Source organism: Schistosoma mansoni, chromosome 3 (assembly GCF_000237925.1).
Source record: "Schistosoma mansoni strain Puerto Rico chromosome 3, complete genome".
Taxonomy (NCBI): Eukaryota; Metazoa; Platyhelminthes; class Trematoda; order Strigeidida; family Schistosomatidae; genus Schistosoma; species Schistosoma mansoni.
This window is the reverse complement of record NC_031497.1, coordinates 15,158,742-15,182,657: the sequence shown is the minus strand read 5'-3', so window position 1 is coordinate 15,182,657 and position 23,916 is coordinate 15,158,742. Positions and strand designations below refer to the sequence as shown.

At 33.1% G+C, this 23,916-nt stretch overlaps 1 protein-coding gene across 1 annotated transcript in view; it reads right to left on the bottom strand.

Annotated features, from left to right (window-relative positions):
• Positions 1-4,555: 4,555 nt before the first annotated feature.
• Smp_123500 (putative atp-dependent RNA helicase) overlaps positions 4,556-23,916 on the bottom strand; it is a gene marked incomplete at both ends in the record, with an annotated part of 23,537 nt that continues 4,176 nt past the window's right edge. The window contains 14 exons of the mRNA XM_018799377.1: positions 4,556-4,661; positions 5,601-6,138; positions 7,794-7,908; positions 8,236-8,423; positions 8,828-9,071; positions 10,566-10,792; positions 10,887-11,016; positions 12,409-12,627; positions 13,829-13,993; positions 14,991-15,186; positions 16,350-16,547; positions 17,422-17,702; positions 19,736-19,832; positions 22,632-22,724. Coding sequence (XP_018651171.1) covers positions 4,556-4,661; positions 5,601-6,138; positions 7,794-7,908; positions 8,236-8,423; positions 8,828-9,071; positions 10,566-10,792; positions 10,887-11,016; positions 12,409-12,627; positions 13,829-13,993; positions 14,991-15,186; positions 16,350-16,547; positions 17,422-17,702; positions 19,736-19,832; positions 22,632-22,724 — 2,797 coding nt within the window. The remainder of the gene's footprint in view (positions 4,662-5,600; positions 6,139-7,793; positions 7,909-8,235; positions 8,424-8,827; positions 9,072-10,565; positions 10,793-10,886; positions 11,017-12,408; positions 12,628-13,828; positions 13,994-14,990; positions 15,187-16,349; positions 16,548-17,421; positions 17,703-19,735; positions 19,833-22,631; positions 22,725-23,916) is intronic.

The following is a 23,916-nucleotide window of genomic DNA, read 5'->3' as shown; positions in this document are numbered from 1 at the left end:
TTGAGAGACATGCATCGAATCAAATTGATACTTTGAAAATGAAAATATGTGACTTGAATCTTCTTCAGAGACAATATTCCGATGAAAAACTGCTTTCAGAGCTTCAGTCAGTTTTCATGGATTATGTTGAAAATATTACCAAGAATAGATCTGAGAAGACAAAACTAGTGGAAACTTTGGAAAACCAAAAAAAGATTACTTTTTAAAAATCGAAGCAATGCTTGGTGATCCTTGAAATTTTCGAAAAGCAACCAGTAATTATGACATCAATAAAAATGTAGAAAAACAATTGGCGAATTCTCTTGAGGATCTAATGAAATAAGGAATTATTACGTCAGATATTCATGATTTTATTAAACTGACTGGATCTTATACACCGCGATTGTACGGTTTTCCCTAAGTTCATAAAACAGGTCTTCCTCTCCGCCCAGTTCTAGATATGTACAATTCTCCTTACCACAAAATTGCAAAATGGCTAGTGCGAATCTTGGAGCGTTTACCCAAATCAGTTGTTGGAATGAGTGTAGAAGATGTTCTCAACTTCACTTTCAAAGTGGAAGATATGAATGTTAGCATGGAAAATATGTTCTCAAAGGATGTAGCATCTTAGTTTACCGACGTACCACATGTTGAGACTATTGAGTTCATATGCAAGCAAATATCAGAAAAGCAACATTGGCTTGCCTGGAGATTGTATGAAGGAACCGCTCTTAATATATACGCTAACTGTCCATTTTGTCTTCAACAATACCTGATATATTCAAATAGACGGGATAACCATGGGTTCAACTCTAAATCCGACTCTAGCTGATTTCTACCTAAAGAAGCTAGAGAATGGACCACTTAGTGAGACTATTAAGAAGCTTGATCTATTCAGGGGCTACATCGACGACACATTCATCGTCGTAGATCAGAACAAACGTAAGGATAAATTCCTATAAAAGTTCAACAGTGTACATCCAGAGGTTATTTTCACTGATGAAGGCGAGTGTGATAAATAGCTGAATTTCCTTGACGTCACACTAAGCAGGCAAAGTGATGACAGGTTAGGTAGAAGTGTGTGCCAATATACTCACTTCTATAGATTTACACCTATACGATGTAAAAGAAATGTCTCACTGTTAGAACAAAATTATCTGTTCAGCAGATAATTTAAATCAGGAGCTGGTATTTATCAATAACTCACTGAAAGTAATCGGCTACACTAGTGCGTTCATGCAGAAGTACGTGGATGACACAAGATGTCTGAGAATTCAACTGATCGAAAGAAAACTTTGTACATGAAAATAATCTTCCATCAAGGGCCGTGGCCAATGAAGCAGAAGAATGGACGGCGGAGAGAGTGTTGAGAGAGCGTTTACATTTTAAGTGCAATATATGGTACATATAACCAAACAAATATATTCGTTTCTTTATCATTGATACAGAGAAACAATAAATAGTGAATATAAATTTGGTTACATATAAAGTGTGACAAATAGGAAAAAATATGTGATCTTTATTTTGTTGTTACAAAAACCACCGAATATAAATGTCACAATAGACTTTTCTCAAGGATACAGAATATATATCACAATTTTCAAAACTATTTCCTGTAAGTTAGTTTTTTATTCATCACTTCGAAGCCATTTCCTTTATTGAGATTATCAATATTTATTTTTAAGAGGATAAGCTTTAAAAGTATTTCTCTACGATCGTGAGCAGGTAAAAGAGCATTCATATATCCCATTGTCAATTACACCCTACACACATTATGGGTGACATTATTCCATCTTCGAAATTTTGATTTTCGTCTATAATACTTTAATATCATACAACTTAACAACCTGAAATATCTCCACTTACATTGTATTTACTAAGTTCCGTATGCACAATGTAATTTCGTGCCAAGTCATTTGAATAAAAGTCAACTGCGACGGTATGCTTTCTTTTCGATTACACATGTATATTTGTTTGAAACAAAACTGAAACTATTGATTCAAACTATACCTTCAAAGCCTCAAAGACTGATAACTGATCTTTCGACACTTGTGGCCAATTCAACACATCATATACTGACAAGAGAGCGATACATTGCAATAGTTTTAAAAGCACAGTCAGGTTTGGCACAAAATTATTGAAAATCCATGACCAGGATAATTTATTTTTCGGGTTTGACAGGTTAAACTTTTGTACTGAGGATGTAATGTTTTATTTCAAATAGCTGACAATTATCCAAACTCATGCTCAGTTAATTCTGTATGTCACATTTATTATTCCAGGATATTCGTCTTTCCTAAAGTCTTTTAGGCCTCATGCCTTTTTGTGAATAGTGAGTTACTTGACGCCCAACAAGTCTATTGTCGTAGTTGATTCATATTGGTGAAAAATAATTAAGAATAATACCATCAGCAGAAACTGACTAATTCCGTTTGTGGTCCTGTGTGGATTGCTTCAATATTACACTTCGTTTTACAGGTGAGCGTTAATCTGGACTCAGTAGCCAAGTCGATAACTGACTCGCATTTAAAAAGAAAGTAAATGACTGATGTCCTGAAGTGAGCGTCAACACCAGGATGCACGCTAATCTATGCAAGTCTCAAACAGGAATAATCATGCGTTCTGAATTCCTTGCTAGGCACTACCAAACTGTACTTAAAACGCGCCCAACGTAATGACTTTATTCAACTCTGGCATATCGCCAATTCCTAAATCATTCATTGACTCGCTAGTGCTTCAAATCACTCACTGACTATATGCTTGCTTCCAGTGGTTGATAAAATGTTTCTAACTTATTTTGGCTTATCAAATATGTGCATTTAAAATTATGAGGATGATCTAATTCTTCCGAGAGTGTTCTGTGCCTCACGGGCTATTGTCATAGACGTCACATCTTGTCAAATAACCTAACAAGTCAAAACACCAAACTACGGGGGAAAATTCATGTCCAGTCGTCTAATGCTTCTTATAACTTTCGGGATTTTCTCGTTCTAAGAGAGACCATTTTAGTTTCCGAAAATAACCTATTAACTTTTTTACTTCTTTCATACTATTAACGCATTCCACTAATGAAGCTTAAATTGAGTTTATACTTTCAGGAGTATATTGTCTTCATAATGTCTAGTCTCGAAAACTACGAGCTTGCACCTAAATGTCATTGAACCTGATATTTTTTATTTGAAAATGACAATCTTGATAGGATAATCAGAGCTCTTGTCTTACAAAGTGATCACATCAATTCATTCAGACCAAGCGACTTCACCATCTTTCATAACACTTGAGCATTTCCCCTTTTTTAAACACAAATGTTATTTCCTCTTACACACCTAAGACCCAGTACTCCAGGCTAAATTTAACACCTATTAAGCCATAACAGACTATATGAGACATGATAGCCGAAAGAACGGTGATACGACTAGTACAATACTTCTTTTTCTGAAATCGACATGTTTGGGGCTATTTTCTAGACTGTATCTATCACTCATCTTGACCCAGGGCAACGACTTGCTCAGAGGAAGAAATGACATTAACACAAAGCAATTCAGTCAGCTCTATGGAGGTGCAGTCAAATAACTATTCCTGATGAGTGTCACCTATAAAATCCAGCACTTGAAACTTTAGATTCGAAACTTGATAGTTGTTCAAAAACAACACACCAACTCCGTAACTCATTCCACACTATCACATGTCGACTAAATAGCATGTCTTTCGTGACGGACACTTTAATCCGTTTCTTCACACTTGTCTTTGATAGTTCCACGGAACTTCATGTAGATACAGAGTACATTTGACCTTACCGTCCTCCAAAACATGTTTTTCTTGACTGTCATGCAAGGATTTAAACAGGGATAACGCGCCGCTATCGAATTAACTAACCCAGAGGCAAAAGTGGGACGCGAATACCCAATTAGTAGAAAAGGTTTTAATCATAATATCCAGATGAAGATTCCCAGTAAAGCTCACAAAATCTAAGATGTATCGCAATGGATGTAAGAAAAATAGCATGAAATCGAACATGGTAAAACACCCCTGATCCTTTCTTAGCACTCTGAAAGAACAAAAATACTGTTTAGAAGTTTAAGCGTAGAGAATTATTGGTTAAACCGACTTAACCTAGGCGCATAATGGATGTAGGGCTTATTTTTTTGAAGGAATTATTCAATATCGGAAAAGAAAAATCAGTGACTTATGTTCTAGGGCAAATAATTATAGTAACGGCTTGGAATAGAAGACATCGAGAATCAATCTATCCACCCACTAATGCAAACAATACGATGGAAAGTAAAACATTTTCAGTATAAACGATACTGGTTTGTCTTGAAGCCTGATTATCAATATTGATTTTCGATAATAGAAGGTAAAGGAAACAAATACTACTGTACATATGTATTTGGAAAGAAAGTTGATAACAAAGATGAAAATAATTTACATGTTGTGAACCTTATTGCAGAATTAGGATATGGGACGACTTTGTATCAGCGGCCACGATGCATGGAAGTCGTTGACATATTCCGGACGTATCCATGATGCCAGCTCTTTCGAAAGATCTACAAAAATCAATAGTAAGAAGAATTCATCACTTACATTGGACATCAGACTCCCATTGCTGTAACAGTTTCCTCTTTGAATCGATCTTGTCAGCGACAAGGAGAGATACTATAGAACGTACTTCAGGGCGAATGCTGTGAAATGAAATGAACGAAAATACTAAAGTTATATTGCCTCATAAAACACTAAGAAACCATTCTCATCATCATAACTTATTAATTGTCACTATACATTTCGAAAGAAAACCTGTTTCACAACAAGTCATAATGTAGCATCTACTTAATCAAGCATTAGAACGAAGATCGAAATGTCTTTTACTGCCTATTTAGACATTAGAAGTCGTTACTAAAATAATATTACTGGTCAGATAATTATATATATATATATATATATATATATATATATACTAAATTATTGACGTGTGAGGAATATTTGTGAAGACAAAAACAAAGTCTAGTGACACTACTTTCTTTTCAGAAGAATGTACATTATCAATTTATTTGATAAAACAAATATATATAGGATGAATACAAGTTATTTTCAGCATTACTAAGTTTACTTCATAGATATAATTTCTGATTAATACAGCAGTCAGGCAGTCAGTCACAACGTAGAACTTCGTACGTACCTACATCCGTTCGAGTTGCCATACCACATTAGCACAGAGATGCAGTTGTCGATTCAAATCCCATAGTGGTAGAAATAGTAAGAGTATAAGCATTATGCGAAAGATTAGCGTTTGAAGATGTTATTGAAGGAGTATAATCCAATGAATTAAATTTGGGAAGAGAACGAAGATAGAGACATGAAGAATTCAGAAGATTAGAATTTTGCAGAACACAAAGAGTGGATGCACCTTTGCTATTTCAAACGATTTTGAGCCACGTCATTACAGCAGCATAGATAGAAACAATAGTCAAACTATATTATCAAACTGTTTACACCAATGTGAGAATATCTTCCAATGGAAGAAAAATATATTAATATATCAACAGAATAAATCGTGCAACTTCTCTCAATTCTAATTAATATTAATTAATATGAGGTCAACGAAAAATCCACCCAAAACTTACATCCCCCATGAAACAGTTACAATTTGTGGTGAAATACATTTCTTCATTTTTAAAGGAAACCACTTTTTGAATTCCGAGAATATTACACCTTCCAAAAGATAACGAGTAAACCATCGGACACTCCATGTTAATGATTCCTTGAAGCCTAATGATTGAGCCGCAGCAACACTATTTATAGGAACAAGAACCGTACTTGGCAGATCCAAAAACTGATTATCAAACAGTGGTGTACTAGAATCAGGTACAACACCCAACCCGATATACGTAATAGATTTCGCACCTGTAACAATAATATCACGTTCAGAATCATAACGCGGAGTGGGAAGGGATACAAGAGAGTTTGATGTAACGGATGTATTGGGAGCAGATTTAGAGCCTTCATCATCGTCACTTCCCCTATTATTTGATTCGTTAGCTATACTCTGATTTTCAGACTTCTTTTCACTGGTGTCGACATTATCTGTCAATACAAGTTCATTGACAGCATAACTATGAGGCGCCAAGAATGGAATCCATCCAGGATCGATTGCGCAAACAGCTGAAATGTTATGTAAATCGATAAATATATACAAAGCCTATAATAAATACGTTTAAAATAAACTTCCAAACATTCAGTTTTGTAATAAGAAGTTAATTATAAATTTAACCGTAAAACCTACAAGTATTTGGCGAAATACTCTTAATACTAAATACAAGTGAGCTGTAATTCAATAAGAAAAAGATAGACAACTGTGGAAGTAAATCTTCACAAAACTACATGTATGAAAGAAGATCGAAAGAGTTTAGTCAATTCATTATTTCTTACAGTTTCCATTTTTTAAAATATCTTTATAAATGGATTTAAAAGTATGTCAAGGAAAACGAGCAAACTAAAAATACAGTAACATTCGGAATAAAAAGAGTATCATTAAATATTAAATGTTTTCGTTTTATTCTGAGTCAAAAACTATACAATTTCAGTAAAGGAGTACATCATACACAAATTTTATAAAATATCACTGGGATCAATTGTATTAATTATAAATTTGAACCTCAGTCAACTTGAGCAGTAGATCTCCAAGTATTTATTTCATAGCCATTTGGCTTCGTATCACAAGCCAAAATTTAGTATACATATACGTAGATGCTCTGTTCAGTGTTTAGATGGTAAAAAGTAGATAATCAAATTCGCTAAAAAATTAAATTTTAGAGACAGAACCCTATTTGTACGAAAATTCACCGTTATATACTAATTTTATTTAGATAGCTATTTTCTACACAGATGAATGTATCAACTATATAGCTCCTAAAGAAATTACAGTAAACAATTATTGGTCAGAGAACAATATTCTTCAAGTTAACCATCACACAGTCTGCTGAAACAGGCCCTAATTGACGAATCCATTGGAACACCATATATTTGTCCACAAAAAGTGTATTATACATTGAGAGTGTAACGTTGGGTTAGTTCCCTTAGACAACGTTTTAAAAACATATGTCTGGGTTATTTTAATATGGTCGCGCAAGTACTAAATTATCCACGTGTGAGGAACATTTGTGAAGATAAAAACAATGTCTAGTGATACTACTTTCTTTCAGAAGAATAAAAGTCATCAATTTATTTGATAAAACAAATGAATCAAGTGGTATATCTACTAACCCTATTTCTGACTGGTCAACTAATTCCTACGAATCATTCAGTACATGCTTGGAATGAGAAGCTATTTATATCCAATATAAGGTGAAAAATAGAATTGCTTAAAACACTTGGAAGTAGAAGAATTTCACATAGTCTATAAAGCATTATAAATATACGCGTGTTTGGTTTAATACACCAATACAAAAAAATTAGTACAAGTAGCCTGACAAAAATACTTGCAACATTAACATTTTTGCCATGAGAATTCAAACCAATTATAAATAGATTTAAAGAAGAGAGAAGAACAGGATTTACAGAATAACGCAGATTTTCTGTGTTTCAAGGCTTTTCTTCAGTTGTATATTTAAGCCGTTCGTCTCTGATGACAAGCATTGAAATATAGTGAATTATTGTTGCTTTGCAAGTCTTTACCTTCTTGATTTATTTAAATTTGTTAAGGGATTAGGGTATATGAAATTCTAACAATGTTTAGAAACAGGACATATTGAGATTCAATGAGACTTGAGAAATACACATGGAAGACATAGCAACTCAATAATAAACATTTTTCTTACAACGTAAAAATGGTTTTGAAGTGGTATGTAGCTCCAAATAAGCTACGAAAGGGAAATTTTCACGTGCCAGAGGGGAATTCGAATCAATAAATACGGGTCCTTGTTTGCCAGGAATCTACAAATTATCGTACAAATGAAGTCATGGTAAGCTAATTGAAAGACGTAACATCACTGATCTAAATACGAAACAAAATGAGACAAAAACAGACCACTAAAAGACTGGGAAATTTAAAGAGGCCAATTCATATACAAAAAAACGCAGTTCATTATTACTATTTCAGGATGAATACAGAGAGTAGCAGTTTCATGTAAAAGTTGATGAATGCATTGTAATTTTGCTACGTAATCCAAATAGACCATATTCGAAATATTACGGAAAGTAAACGTATGATACTGAATTCGACTGTAAAATATACAATGAGATGTATTGAACTTCACTTACTTCATAGGCATAACGTAGTCTACGACGTTCATTACCTGGCAAACCAGTGACAGAGACACTAAGTTTTTTAGCAATTTGACAAGGTGATCCAACAAGAAACAATTGTCTCAGCTGTATTAATTGAAAATCACTGGGTTTAGGTAAGCATAGATCAATCGAAAGACCAAGATCCGGAATAATCACATTCACTAAAGTAATAGTATAAAAGCATAAAAATAGTGCAATGACGTCATTCGTCATTGAACCAGCGAAAGAAAACTCTAGAGTAGTCATATTTATAAAAATTTGAATAGGTATTTGGTAAAAACGGAATCTTCTTATCTATTTTACAAAATCCATCAATTCGATTATTATTGCCGTTTGAAAGCGTGATCAGAATATGTTAGAAACTGAGTAATGACTACAAAATCATGAGTTCAAAAATTATTCCATTTATTGCAATTTACATGGTTCAGTAGAGTATTTACACTTTGGCAAAATTGTTTAAGTCCCATAACCAGATGTATAAATTTGAATGTAATTAAAAAGTTCCTTTATCTCGTTATTCATTTCGGCTTAAAATAAATAAATAAATACACAATTTGAAACTTACAAATATCGGTTAGTTGTTTACGAAGCTGCCTAACCTCTTTATATGCATTCCACCGAACACCACATCGATGAACGAGCTGTCTCAATGCACCTTCTGGATCACGTGACACATAGGCTTTCCCACCAACAGATTCAATTATACCAGGTTCTGCAGGGGTCAGTCCACTGAGCTGAGCTGAGTAGCGTTCTAAACAGCATATAGTCCCCAGTAGTACTGCAAGGTCTCCCAGATATAAATCTTCTTTCTACAGGAAAAACAACCATATATATATTATTCAGAGCTTTGACAAACTGATATGATCAAATGAAATTTTGAAACTAGTAAAAGGAATGCTACCACAAACATTCCTCAGGAGTTTGATAAAAGTTGCTAAAATTAAGAAATGAGGTTCTTTAGCTAAAACACTCTCAAATCAATGAGTAAAAAGTTCAAAAACAACTCTGTTACTTCTAGTCAGGTGATAGCTAGGTAATGGATCTAGCCCTTATAGTGAAAATGAATCTTGGTGAACACATAGTACATAAATGTGTACTTAGCTGTTGAAATGCATTGTCAAGTTACGATGAGTTCTGAGTTGCATACTGCTTCTAAGATGTCGGTTTATAGATAAATATATATGCTAAGATATCATTTTGAGACACGCCGCAAACATTCTATTCAGCAGTCAGGGTTGTATTACCGTACAGTTACGTGACGTGTCCTATAACATTAGAAAATACAGGTAGGGTAAAGTATTTGATCATAAGTGTTTTTAACTCACTGCTCGCATTTGGTGCGACCACGGAGTTTGTCTTGGTGAGGTTAGAGTTATAGTACTAGTTGAGAAGGATAAGTCCACAGATGAGACCATAGCACTTTATTGACCGACGTTGTTATGACATGTGCTACTCATGTCTAAACACCACCTATGCAGGTGTGGGATGTTGGCTGACATAGGAGCAGATTGAACAAAAGCTAGGGATGTGTTGGGATGATCCTGCAAATTTCTCGCAATAGACATGACAAGGGAAACATTAAGAAACATTTTATCCAATCAGCGTTTGATTATAAGTTTTGCTAGAAATATCGCGAAAATGAAAAGTCACATGTGGATTGGCTTATTACTACACTGCTACTATGTTTAGTAGCATTCTAGAATTTCCAGGAAAACCCAAGGTTTTCTAAAATACTATAAAAGCCCTATATTTTCTGTACATAAATGAACCTTTGGAGTAAAGTGCTTCCCGCATATTTATGCCTTTTCTCTCGTGTTTAAGTCGCTGTGTAGTTCTAGCTTGGGGTACAAGACTAGCTTAGGATCCGAGTTAGCGTTCAATCAACAAGACTTATCAGGATGGATAAATCAAGACATGGAATCAGACTACATTCCACGGGCCGAAAATACGCTAGTTGGAAGTCGACTGTGTAAACTACAACATCATCGAGTAGATTTTTATTGACACTTTTTAATTATATACAGCGTACAATAAATGTAAATGGATGCATTGGAAGTCTGTACATTTTCACACATTTGACATGTTTGGGATTACTCTAATATGAACAGTTGTACCAATGACTATTATTCAGTGGTTAAACAGAACTCCTAATAAGAATGTAGGCGATTAACAATCAAGGACTGTTGTGAGAATTTACATCGAAACGTATTATTACCATAATGAAGCGAAATAGCTGATAAATGGGAATCCATATGGTACAAACAAAAATAATAAACTAATTTACATAGATGGATGATACTTACTTTTCTGACAAACTGTTGGACAAAATTTGACTGAAAAGATTTCTCTTGTTCTGAGAGAGGTGTATCTTGAGAGAGGAAGAGATTTGGTACAGATAAGGCAGCAACTAGTATCACAGCATATGGCATTAATTGACACTGATTTGCAAATAATAACATTCGTGCAAAGCGTGCAGGGACCGGAACACGTGTCATCCATTTACCGGCGTCCGTAATTGTACGAGATACGCCTAAAAAACAAAAGTATTTAGTGATAAATATGCGGTGGGACAGATCACGTTAAAAGTCAGCGTTTTACTTTACTAATGTTTTCAGTGAAATTACCTCCAGAAGCATTAGTAATCTCTTTTAAGGCACCGAGAGCGATTAGTCGGCGTTCAGCTGCTTCAATCGCTTGTGGCAAAGGAGGAGTTGGTAAAGGAAACAATGTCAGTTTCGTATTACCCAGGTATAGCTAACAGAAAAAAGGAAAAAATTGTACCGACTACTATTATACAAACCTAAACATCAATATAGTGATAACATAGACAAAAGACGACACGTAATAAAATAGTAAAATAGATCGATACAAATGGGGATAAATATAAATACGAAACTGTGGACTGTAAATCGAATACGCAGTGAATCAAAGTATCATAGATGGAAAAAGATATCAAAATTATATGTGTGACATTCAATGGTGATTTCCATCAACAGCACATATTAAGTGGTATATTTAGTGAATATATTAACTTGCGAGACATTTTTGCATATAAAAATTGCTTGAGCATCTTAACTTAATAATGATTATTTCCATAATTTATTTAAAACAAAGACAATAACCATAGAATTTAGCATTAGCATCTACAGAAAAAAGAAACAACTGAGTTGAAAATATTTATCGCTTATATATGTAGTTGTTATAACCGGACGACGAATAAGTAAATTGTAACCGCCAGGATATATTTATGGACTGTTATTATATATATTCTTATTGTATAACTTTCTAGTAACTAGATTAGGTATATTTATATTCCTTTTATCATAAGCATTTATTTGACCTATCGACTGCTATCATACGATTTACTATTTCTTCAGTTATTCCTCATTTATTGGTTACTGTTGTGGTAATCCAGAAAACTTCTCACAAAAAAAAGAAAGGCTCAGGAAACACTAAGAAGCATTTTATCCAATCAGCGTTCAGTAGACGTTTTGTCAAAAACATCACGAACGTGAGAAGTCACATGTAGAGTGTCTGATTGGCTGATTACAATAGTGCTACTATGCTTAGTAGCATTCCAGAATTTCCAGAAAAACCCAAAGACTTCTAAAATACTATGAAAAACCCTATATTTTCTGTACATAAATGAACCTTTGGAGTAAAGTGCTTCTCGCATATTTTGCGTTTTTTTCTCGTGTTCACGTTGCTTTGTAGTTTTAGCTTCGGGGTTACTAGAATAGCTTAGGAACTGAGTATAGCGTTCAATTAGCAATACTTATCAGTTACAGTCTCTCCCAATCACAGCCACTTTTTGGATTGATCTTCGACAACTGTTATTTTTCAATTCATGATGGGATGTGGTCTGATCTGTTTGTATATAAACCAAGTATTTCTGAAATGCATGACTGATAAAGCGGAGACTGATATTGGTGTTCTGTACTAAACTGGCTGGGTTAGGCGAGCAGCTACTATCTCGGTTGACCAATAAGAACTCACAGGTGACCCTAGGCTGCTCGTACTGGTTTATGCGTCATTTGTCTGATCAGTAAGTCGGTGTTTTTATTGGCGATCGTATTATGTGATAACAGGACATAACAGTAGTAATTTAATTTGTTTTGACAAGACACTTTTTAAATTAGTTATTACCTTTAACATTAAAACCACTTCATCAATTGGACGTGAAAGTATGTCAGGAATAGAGAATTGTTTCATGCTTGAGAAAATTTGTGAACTATAAAGACGATAACAATGCCCCGGACCAATACGACCAGCTCTTCCTGCACGTTGTTCAGCGGATGCTTGACTAATCCAGATAATTTCAAAATTAGAAGTCCCAGTAGCTGGTTCATAAACTTTGGTTTTCACCTATGCAGAAAGTATTGGTTTATTTGTTGTTTTTTTTTATTAAAGATAATTACAACCCACAGAGTTATTATTGGAAATATGTAGGAAAACAGTAAGATATATGCACTGATGAATCTTATTTTTACCATAAAAAATGGTATGTTAATAACTAGGGTAAAGAGATTAAATAACTTTTAGTTATATAACGAATATATCACTACAAAATTGCGACATTTTTTAAGTGACGCAATAATAATGGTAGTTATAGTAATAATATTCACAGTAGGAAAACTATCACAAAAAAACGGGAGGGAAAGTGTAAACAAGCATAATGGTATAGGGTAGGAGGGAATGTCCGTTTATTAACGTAAGTTAGAATTCAGTAAGCCTACCGTCATAGATTTAGTTGTACGTAAAATGAGAGGGAAAATTCTAACGAATCGTCATAACAATTAGTTAAGCATTTACATGGCAGATTATTTGTTTCTGGATATATTTTAAATGTAGTACCTATGAACTAAGACAACGAAATATAGCCAACCTGGGATAAGGAAAAAGACGATCAGAAGAATTTTAATGCTTTAAGAGTGTTAAACATATGCAACTGTCACCTCCCATAGATCCCATACCATATAATGAACGATGATATGACGAGCATAGAAGAAACCCCACCGGTTGTCTTGTTATCTTTGTTTTCGTTTTTGATAAATCGCTTGTTATCTGATGAGTAACTATTGGTCATAAAATATCTTGGCAACAAGCTTTATCCCCTAATATATATATATATATATATATATATATATATATATTCAGGTAGTTAACTGGTAAATACGTTATCTATATGGTTAGGATTTGATCAGTATCTATGTAAAGAAATTATCAGTAATTTTATCAAACCAATTATTTTGTCATACAAAACAACAATGTGATAAGCCATGATGTTATGGAGGGTGTAGATTTGAATATTAGCGATTATTCACAGTTTCTGTCATCAAATGTTAGATAGAATATTCACCAACGAATGTTGTGCCAAGATACAATGTGACTGACTCATAACTGCTCACAAAATCGAATTATCGACGCCCGCCTTCCAAATCAACCGATATAGAAGATAACACGACTACCAGTAGAATACGGTCTTAATCAGTTACCAATTAACAATAGGTGTAGAGAGTAAAAATTAATAAACTCTCTGGGAGAAAAATAACCATAAACGACTTACTTTGCCAGTATCTACAACAAATCGAATGTTCGGGATTGTGATTGAAGTCTCTGCGACATTGGTAGCAACAACAATGAGACGATGATTTTCAGGTGGTGGCTGAAATACACTTTGTTGGCGTTCCGGTGATAATAATGAATAAAATGGTAAGGCGTAAACTGGTCCCTACAACCAAGTAAGTGCATACATAGATAAAAAACAAATGCAATTATATCACTCAGAATTGTTTTAATTAGGTATACGAATGAAATATGAAATTCCACAAACATGGAAAATATAAATTAATAACTAAACTTTGAATAAAACTGAAGCAATCAAATAGTGACCGATAAGAAACTCCTGAATTTAACCAATATGGAAGGCATCTTCCACAAAACTGAACAGTTCCATGGAGTAAAGATATAAATCTGAACTGTGTTTTTCTTAAGTTTATGTGGCGTCTCCATCAATTTAATTTAACTAATATGGAATAACACAAGTAAAACTGATGCTCTAAACATCTGATCCTCTAAATGTACAGAACTGAAAACATTATTTTCTGTTCAATCTGATATTTACACAACGGATATTTCACCATGTAAATTATTATGGATATGTAAAATAATCTACACGGTTTAAAGCCACAATACTTGAGTGACAATTAAAAAAGAGGGTAGACTGATGTAAGAAAGTAACCGGAAACAGAAAAATTAAATGCATAGAAAAAACATTCTTTATCCAGCTGGAAGTAAGACAAGTTTTCAAAACAGCACATCAAAAATGAACCAAGATTGCTGAAAAACGTATCGTTCAGCAATTAAGATAAATACAGTAGACCAACTTAAATCAAACAGAAAAAAATACTATTAAATCATATTATTAAATTATCCAGTAAAATAGCTCACAGTAAACACTTTGATACAACGTGCTTACAGGTGATAAACTGATTTTTTTAAAACACTGTATCGCGTCCGGTCAACAATAAGAATGTCGTTTAGTTATAAATTAGAATGTATACTATACTGAGTACAAACAATTGATAATCAAATAAGATTCTGTCAGTATGACGAAGTAGCGGTCATGTATTTCTCATTTGTGATAAACACTACAGTCTGATATCCAATTAATTTCTTTGTTCACTTTTATTATCATTTCAATCAGTCGAACGTCAACTTGAACTTACTGGATAAGATTCATTACGAATTTCATTAATTTGCCCGAGTATATCATCATCTTCACCAATCTCTTCAATATCACTATCATCCACCGTCTCATAAGTAACTTTATTCGACTGTTTTTCTTTCGTTGAAACAACTTCTTTAGAATTAATTCGAGTATGACCAATTTCCGTTTCTTCATCAACAGGAATGATATCAAAGCTAAAAGCAGATAATCAAAAATTTATATTTTAAATAATAATGTAAATACTACTTTTATAAAAATAGATATTATTTAAAAGACTAAATAATGGTGAATACAAACAGCTACGGTACAGTTTATCAACCAAAAATCAAAAAGATGTTCCATTGAGATCATGAACCGACATTATCAGAAACACGGAAGGGCTGGACGGCCGTTTCGCACTAGCGTGAGATCCTTTAGTATTGGTCACCCAAGATCCAAGATATTTAGCCTCACTTGTGAACGGTTAACCTCTAGATCACTGAGCTGGTGTCCGATGGTGTACATGTCAAACTTTAGTCAGTCTACTATATTGCGCAACTGTCTTCTATTGTCTTTAGTGGGTATCTCAATGAAACTCAACAATCTCTACAACCTTATATAGATAAGTAGATTATTGGCAAAAACTGGAGTAAAAAGCGATATGTAAAACGAAAAGCTTAGTTTGGACTTAAATAATAACAACAATAGTTAAGATTTTACACTAAGCACGAGACTAGGCCACTTAGAAATGATAAAATGTTCACTGGAAAATGTCTTACGAATTTGATAAAAGATAAGACCTGTTATTCTACCGAATATTATGCCCTGTCAATTCTAAAAGAAACTTTGAAAATTGAAATTAAAATGCTGGTTAGTAAACGTATAGATAAACTATATAGCGAATAGTTCATTTTCGAACAATACTATTAATACGATCATCGGATGGTACAGTGTAATCCAAATACGCGCAAAATGTAGAGAGTTTAAAAGTAACTGAAAAAGGTTTACAATGATGAAAATGTAGGGGAGATGGAATATGAACAGTAGTAAATATGTAGAATAGAATAGCCTGATCGAAATAGCAAACAACTAAGAAGAAACATCTATGTAGGTCTGTAATTATTATCTATCTAGATAAATTGCGCTAATATTACCATATACTTCCAGTCATAATACTTAGTAGTTAAATGATTAATTAGAATCACTCATTATGTCATTGAATAAAAGTATGGAATTTCAGCAAAAAGAAAATTTTTTTTCGACGAAATCATTTTTTAAACTGTTCATTTGCATTCATAGTTATTATTTGTTGTCGTTTCATAGTAGTCATTTTTTGTATATTCAGGATTGTAAAGAACTGTCACGTATTTTAACTCACTTGTTCAGATCTATGCCTGAGTTAAACTGATCTTTTTCTTCCAAAACGGTACTATTTAATGAATTTGAGGAAGCAGGTGCTTTGACAGACTCTTCTAATTTCTTCTTTTCCTTTTGGTGTTTATGAGTTTTATTACATCTTTCATTTGTTACATTTACTTTTTGATCATCCATCTTTGGAAAAGCCCTTGCAAGCCAACTGCAAAGTGTGTTTGCCTCTTGTTGACCAGTGACAAATACAAGAATTCCACCAGGTGGTGAAGTCTTGTGAATTGATACAACCTGATGAAATAAAAGTTTATGAGTGGTTATATTAATCAGTGGTTAATGATATACATAGGTGGTTAATAAATCAAGTCAACTTGATGTGCTTTATGATATGGAAGCTTTCTAAAGTAAACAAATATGTGATCTAACAATTATGAAATGTCACTCATTACTCATGATACTTTATGAAATATGGCGAATTTACAAAATAACTTCTTGATTAAACATTAGTACAGATTTTTTGAAATAGCATGAGGGTATGATAAATTAAACATTTCTATACACTGAAGTACTGAAAGTCTTTGTAAAAATTGTACCTTAATGTTGCTTACAAATTTTGTGTATCCACTTGAGAAATATGCTGGTTTTACCAGAGTAAATGAACGCAGCAAAAACACGAAGTCTTTTAAAGGACAACTACTGTGCCCAATTATTGCTTATTTAGCCCTATTGTGCTACGTGTGACGCAATTAAAGTGATCGGTTTGTCAAAGAGTGGGTAGTTTAAAGTGTATTCCTTTATTGGTGTAATATAGAATTTGAAGGTTGTGGATATATATATATATATATATATATATATATATATATATATATATATATATATATATATAGTAATAAGTGAATTCAGTAAATTGTTTAAGGAAACTATAAAATTCACTGAATGGGGCAACTGAGACATGCCTTACACATATTCAATTATAGTCAGAAATGGTATTACATTGTCGTATCAATCTGTAATACAGGTTATACATAAATGTAATCATTCACCTTTCGAAATGCGGCCTTCAGATAATCTGGATGTGTTACTTTGGTACAGGATACTGACGTGATTCGATATGAATTACTGGGGGTGGTTTGTGCGGAAATAAACGACGATTTTCCGCAAAATCGTCTACTTTTAAAGTTGCAGACATGATAATCAATTTCAGTGGCGATAGTACTTTACCATTTGTTGGTATGTTATCGGTAAACCTTTGACGACGTAATCGTACTACCATTGATATAAGACCAAGAATAACATCGGAGTAAATTGAACGTTCATGAGCCTCATCCACAATTATGACAGAATATTTTGATAATTCAAAGTCCTTGTCAAAGTTTAGAATAGAAAAAATATGTTTTAGCAAAAAAAATAAAGTTGACACAATGTATACAATTCACAATTATTTTTCTAGTCTCAGGTTTACTGGAGTAAACTCGTTATCATATAAAATGTATGAGATTAGAATTGAAAATAAACGAAATTTATGGAGACCCATATTGAAGATCATAAGAAACAAAAAGACATCCTCCTTTCTGTCTTTCATAATCTATCGTTTTGTCTACTGCTTTCTAGTTATTTCTTCATAATTATTGATTGGTCATTGTTACAACATTGGGTTATTCGGCTTTTCATATTTATCAAGTGGAAAATTGTCTTAACATTTTTCATTGACCATTAGATTATTACATAACCCCTTTTCAATAATATTGAAAATGTATTTTCTTTTAGATAGTTACCTTAAAGCTACATAATTCTGAGCAGAAAAGACATATTTTTTAAAAGTAAATTATATGCTAATCTTGATGTGAATACTGTATAAAAAAACCTCTGCTCATATAGTCTACTCGATGAAAATGTCGCAACAAAATCAGCTTACGTCAAACTGTGTAACCATATAGTTTTTAAATATTTATACATTTAATTGCATAATGTAAAATGTAACTGACACAAAGTACTATTCAAAAAAAAAAACATTAATGCTTTCTTTCCATAAAACTCTTATTAAATCGAACTTGATGCATAAACAGACCGAAAAAAAAACATGTGTGGATGTTTTTAGATTAATTATAGTATCACATGTAATACTAGATCGATAACATTGAATATGTTACTGATTAATCAGTGACTCTACTGGATCAAAATCATGAATATTTAGCCTGTAACAGTACTGGAACGACAGATACTAAACAAGAAATAATACATTGTCTAACCATTAAACCTGGAGAAAATGGAACTTCAAGATTATTTTAAGTGCTAATATTTTATAATTTATTACTTAACGACTTCGTAATGGAAACTGTTTATTGTGCTAAGATAGGTTAAACAATATCACTCAGATGTTTAGAAATAAATAGGTGATGAGGAAGGAATTGAATTTATAACCAAAAGTTTGGTGAGAAAAGAAAACTCATAAACGATTGAATTCTAGCTTCAGGGTTAGAACACACAATAGATACTGGAATTTTAACTGTATTTCACAAAAAGACTGTTATATCTGTGGTCGGGTGGATGGCTTGTTGATGTATGACGCGATAAGACCGCCAATTAGGGAGCAGCGAATTGTCGATTGGAACAGTGACACGAAACCCGTACGAGCAGTCTAGATTGCTAACCGGTCCTGCGATCTGCCTAGCCCAACCAGTTAAGCCCAAAACACCAATAACAGCCTCAGTGGTATGAATCATTATTTACAAACATACTGGGTTTTTATACAACCAAAGTAATCAATAACTGAGTATAACTCAACAATCGTATGATAATAAATCAAAGATCAAAATAAAGCTCATGATAAGAGAAACACGAATATGAATAGTTTAGTTACGTAACAATTGTACAATAGGAAATAGGCATAATACATTGGTCGATAAATAGACCTAAAAGTTAACATTCGTAATTCTCTTCGGGATACAACAAAGACATTACAGATTTTTATACAATCGTCACATTGGGCTTCCACAACTTCGATTTAGCCTATTCTTAAGTTTATGAATGGTCAGTTGATACAATACTGACATTTTCTCCTTTGAAAATTTAAATTTTCACAAAAATTACCCCTTTATATACCACGATACTATGAAGCATGTTTAACTGTTTTCCTCAATAGTCTCGATCTGAAATTACAACAGTAGGTAAATTTCAATTTCCATTACCAAAAGAGACAATGAAAACTAACACTATCAGTGTTTAAATTATAGATTAGCTAGTAATTTGTCCTGTCGGTGATGTGTTTGAGTCAAGGTAAGTGATCTGTGAGTAAAGTAATTTTTACATTTAGATTACATGAATGCACACCAAATGCTTAAAACGACGAAGTTTTTCAACCAGTGAAATTTATGTAACAATAATAGTGAGAATTACCTGTTTTATTTCTTGTAACAATATTCCGTCTGTCATAAATTTTATCAGCGTTTCTTTGGTTACTTCTTTATCATATCGTATATGGTAAGAAACCTGGCTGCATGGTATAAGAAAGAAAGCAGTGTTAACTTAAAATTTTTAGATAAGATTCAGTGAATTACCCTGAGGGGTAATTACTGGAATGATTCGATTAACGGTGAAGAGATGGACATAAGTTGGATATAAAGATTGTTGACATCACTATGTAAGTAAACAGTTCCTATCAAATATGAACAGTACAGAAAACGGAGCATACGTGCATCGATTTAAGTAGTCATGCTTTGTAACGAGATAATACAAAACATTAAAATCTAGTTGTGAGTGGCTCTTAGAACGGTCTCTTGATTCTAACTCCATCCTCATGTATTCGAAAAAAGTAATTCAATATTGACGCTTCTCGTTCCTTCTTTATGATGTTTCAATTTAAGATTATTCGCTATTACGAGAAGCCGTTTACACTGGACTAATGACAATTTTAAAATAAGTATACTGTTGACATGTATACAACGTAAAATAATTGATAACAATTGTATGTTCCATAGTTAATGCGAGACAATATAATTAAATACATAATTAGGTTATTACGATCGATAATTGGACTCATAACATGTATCATTTATATATGATTCTCGGTGCATATGCATCATATTCGTTTGACCTAAAGCTGAAAGTAAAAATATGGTTTTTCTGTCGTATAAAATTGTTCCATCTTGTATATACAGATGTGCGACACTAATGATGTATTAAATCACCCATGCATGAAAATTGAAGAATATGTTCAGCTCTGTGGTTACTGACTTTTGTATATTTGCTTTAAGGTTTAGTTATCTGTCCATTCATTATCAAGGGATATTTGTTATCATGGTACATAGGATCATGTTTATGCTAAATAACATGAAACAATCATTATACTCTTCATCAGTGTATACGAACCCCCTTGATGAAATAATTGGAGAAATGATTTCTGACTCGATTAATAAACAACACTGAAGTACACCACATGTCACTAATAAGTTTATTCAAAGACTTTAAAAAAAACTGCGTCATTATGTGAACAGTAACGTTTAATACTCAAAATATTATAAAAGTCCGAGTTGTTATAATAAAATCACATCTAAAAATTAAGATAATGATCTCGTGTTACTGCGTACTTACAACATATTTGCTGTTATGATTACGTTAGGTAAAATATATATGTACGTTTAAGTGAACACTTTATCAACTAATTTATAAGTTGAACCATACTGTTCCCAAACACAGTAACTGACTGACACGATTAAATGTAGAGATAACTTTTATTATCATAATTATACAGTGATCAACAGTACAGAATGGAAAATATACAATTATAATGTTGGTGAATTCGCAAAATTACGCAACAGCTATCTATTTGATTAAAGACCGTGATACTTGGGAAAACAATGCTTTATTTATTATCAGAATGGAAGTTTGTGGATATTGTAGTAGTCTAATAGTTGAATTCATGAGTCGATTTAAGTGGTCTGGAGGTTAAGCGTTCGCATGCGAGCCCAGAAGTCCTGGGTTCGAGTACCGCGCGCGGGATCGTGGATGCGCAGTGTTGAGGAGTCCCATACTGTGACGAAACGGCCGTCCAGTGCTTCATTTATTGTTGATAACTATTCCAAGTGACAGAAAGAACCCCACTTCATCAAACATTACTATTTGCAAATATCACCTATATATTCTTTGCTTATTTCTCTTAAATTACTACTCGTTTACGAAAATGTAAACTGGTACTTATTCGTGTTTGGCGTCATTAAAATATACCTTCAACATTGTCTTATCAAAGTGATCTAGTCATATGTTCAAAAACGTATGCAAACTTAAACGATATGTTTAAACAATTCATTGGAATACTGAAATGGAAATAGGTTTTCTCCTCATGCATTAAAAATATTATTTATTTTCAGGTACAATAATAATAATCATTGTAATTACAAATCTGTGTCATGTTCGGAAAATAGTTATCAATTTTCCCGAGTTTACTTTTAATGACATGCATAGTCTTCTTCTTATAACAATCAGTGACGACTTCAATCTACATAACTGAACAAATTCAGTTCCATTTCCATGTGATCAATAAGAAAATTATTTTCTCTTTTTATCTCAATATCTTTTAACATTCAGTGGTATAATATGGGGATCAAAAAGAATCGATGTGGATTTGTTCTCAAGATACAATTTTAAATTCAACGACGATGGGAACCATCTAAGAGATTTTTTTGAAAAAAAAGGTAGAATTGAAATGTAAAAGCATATATTTTGACATCCAATCAAAAGAGTTTACACTACACTGATTTTTACTAATCAGATTACAACAATGCACAATTTACAGCCAATCAAAAAGTTATTACAGGCAACAAAATGTTTGTTCCAAAACACATGAGCACAAATTTTGAAACATACATTAATCAATCACTTATTCATAAATATTTCTAATCATATCCATAGATTTCCATCAATATGGGTCAAGAATTCCAACCACCGGTGGGTGAATGCCAACCAATCACTACTTATAACATCGTCTCCTACTTTTAACATTGAGTAGGATACTACTAAGAGTTACATATTATTTGATATTAGCTTGAAAACTTTGAAAAGAATATCAAATAAGGACCAAAATAGGGAGAATCGGTATTACATGTGATTGAGACTGTTGAGAAAACAAATATCAAATCCCTACAAAGTGACAATCTGAAACCAGTACACCTATTTGCAATAAAAATACAGCCACATTAGATTTATAAGAGACTACCACCTAATTAAATTCTATAAACAGAAATCTTTTGTCATAGACTATAAGAATACATCATTCTATTATATGCTTTAAACATACCCAGACGTTAAATTTAATTCCTCACCAACTCGATGTGCCATAGATATGGCAGCAACACGACGGGGTTCCGTTATTCCAATCATATACCCCTCTCTAAAAATTATTAGCAGTAATAAACAATGAAACCTCTTGTAGATAATGAACAGAAATTATAATTTAAAAAAGTGCCATATAATAGGTACACTAATCGTTCAAACTAATTACGTAAATAAATGTTACCGAACAACAATAAATATTAGGCTGATAAATGTGATGTTCATCCGAAGTCCCAGATGGCATACATTGTGTCCAAGCATTGGTTAAGTACAAAGGTACTATGAAGTAGAATTTCAAACACACTTTAAAGCTAGATGGGTGGATCCTAACCTAATTTCTATGTACGGTTATTGAAGCATGAGCAACACAAACTAATACCTTTCCATTTGATAAGCGAGACATTAGCCCCTATAATAGATTGAAGAGAACATTACGCAACAATGCCTTTGGTAGAGATTGGTGTCAGGGGTAAGTATATTCGAATTAATCAGGCGCAATCACACGCTAAACAGATCTACGATATATAGTGTAATGTGATTAGCCAGTTAACTAGTCGCGAGCAATATATCAATGTGGCTTCTTTGATTGACAAACAATATACCATAAAAACTCTACTGTTCAAATGAGTTAACCAGTTTATTTTACTGAACACTATGTTGCAGTGTTGCGATCTGAATTGTAATCCTAAGACATATTATAACCTTGAAAATATTTTTGTCTAAATATACGACCCATCACCTAATATGTTTAATTCATAATGCAGTGGGGTACCAACTGTTATGTCCCGATAAGAATAGTGAATGGTAACTTTGGGATCTAATTATGGACCAGTACTATGCATATATTTTTTATCGTATAATCGCCAAATAACTAAACTATTCATACTCATGTTCCCTCATTATAAGCTTTATTTTGACCTATAGACTATTATTGAACGATTTACCATTCTTGAATTATGCCCTCTCTATCATTTACAATCTCCCTTATTCACAGCCACATTTAGCTAAATCTTGTGCAAATGTTGTTTCCTATTTTATGGTGCGATGTGGTCAGTCTGTTTGGTATATAAACTCAGTATGTTTGAAATATAATGATTCATACCGCAGAGGCTGTTCTGGACTTAACTGGTTGGGCTAGGCAGAAACAGGACCGACAAGTACTCTAGACTGCTCATACGGTTTTCGTATGTCACTGTTCCAATCGATAATTCGTTGCTCTGATTGGCGGTTTTATCACGTCATACGTTAAC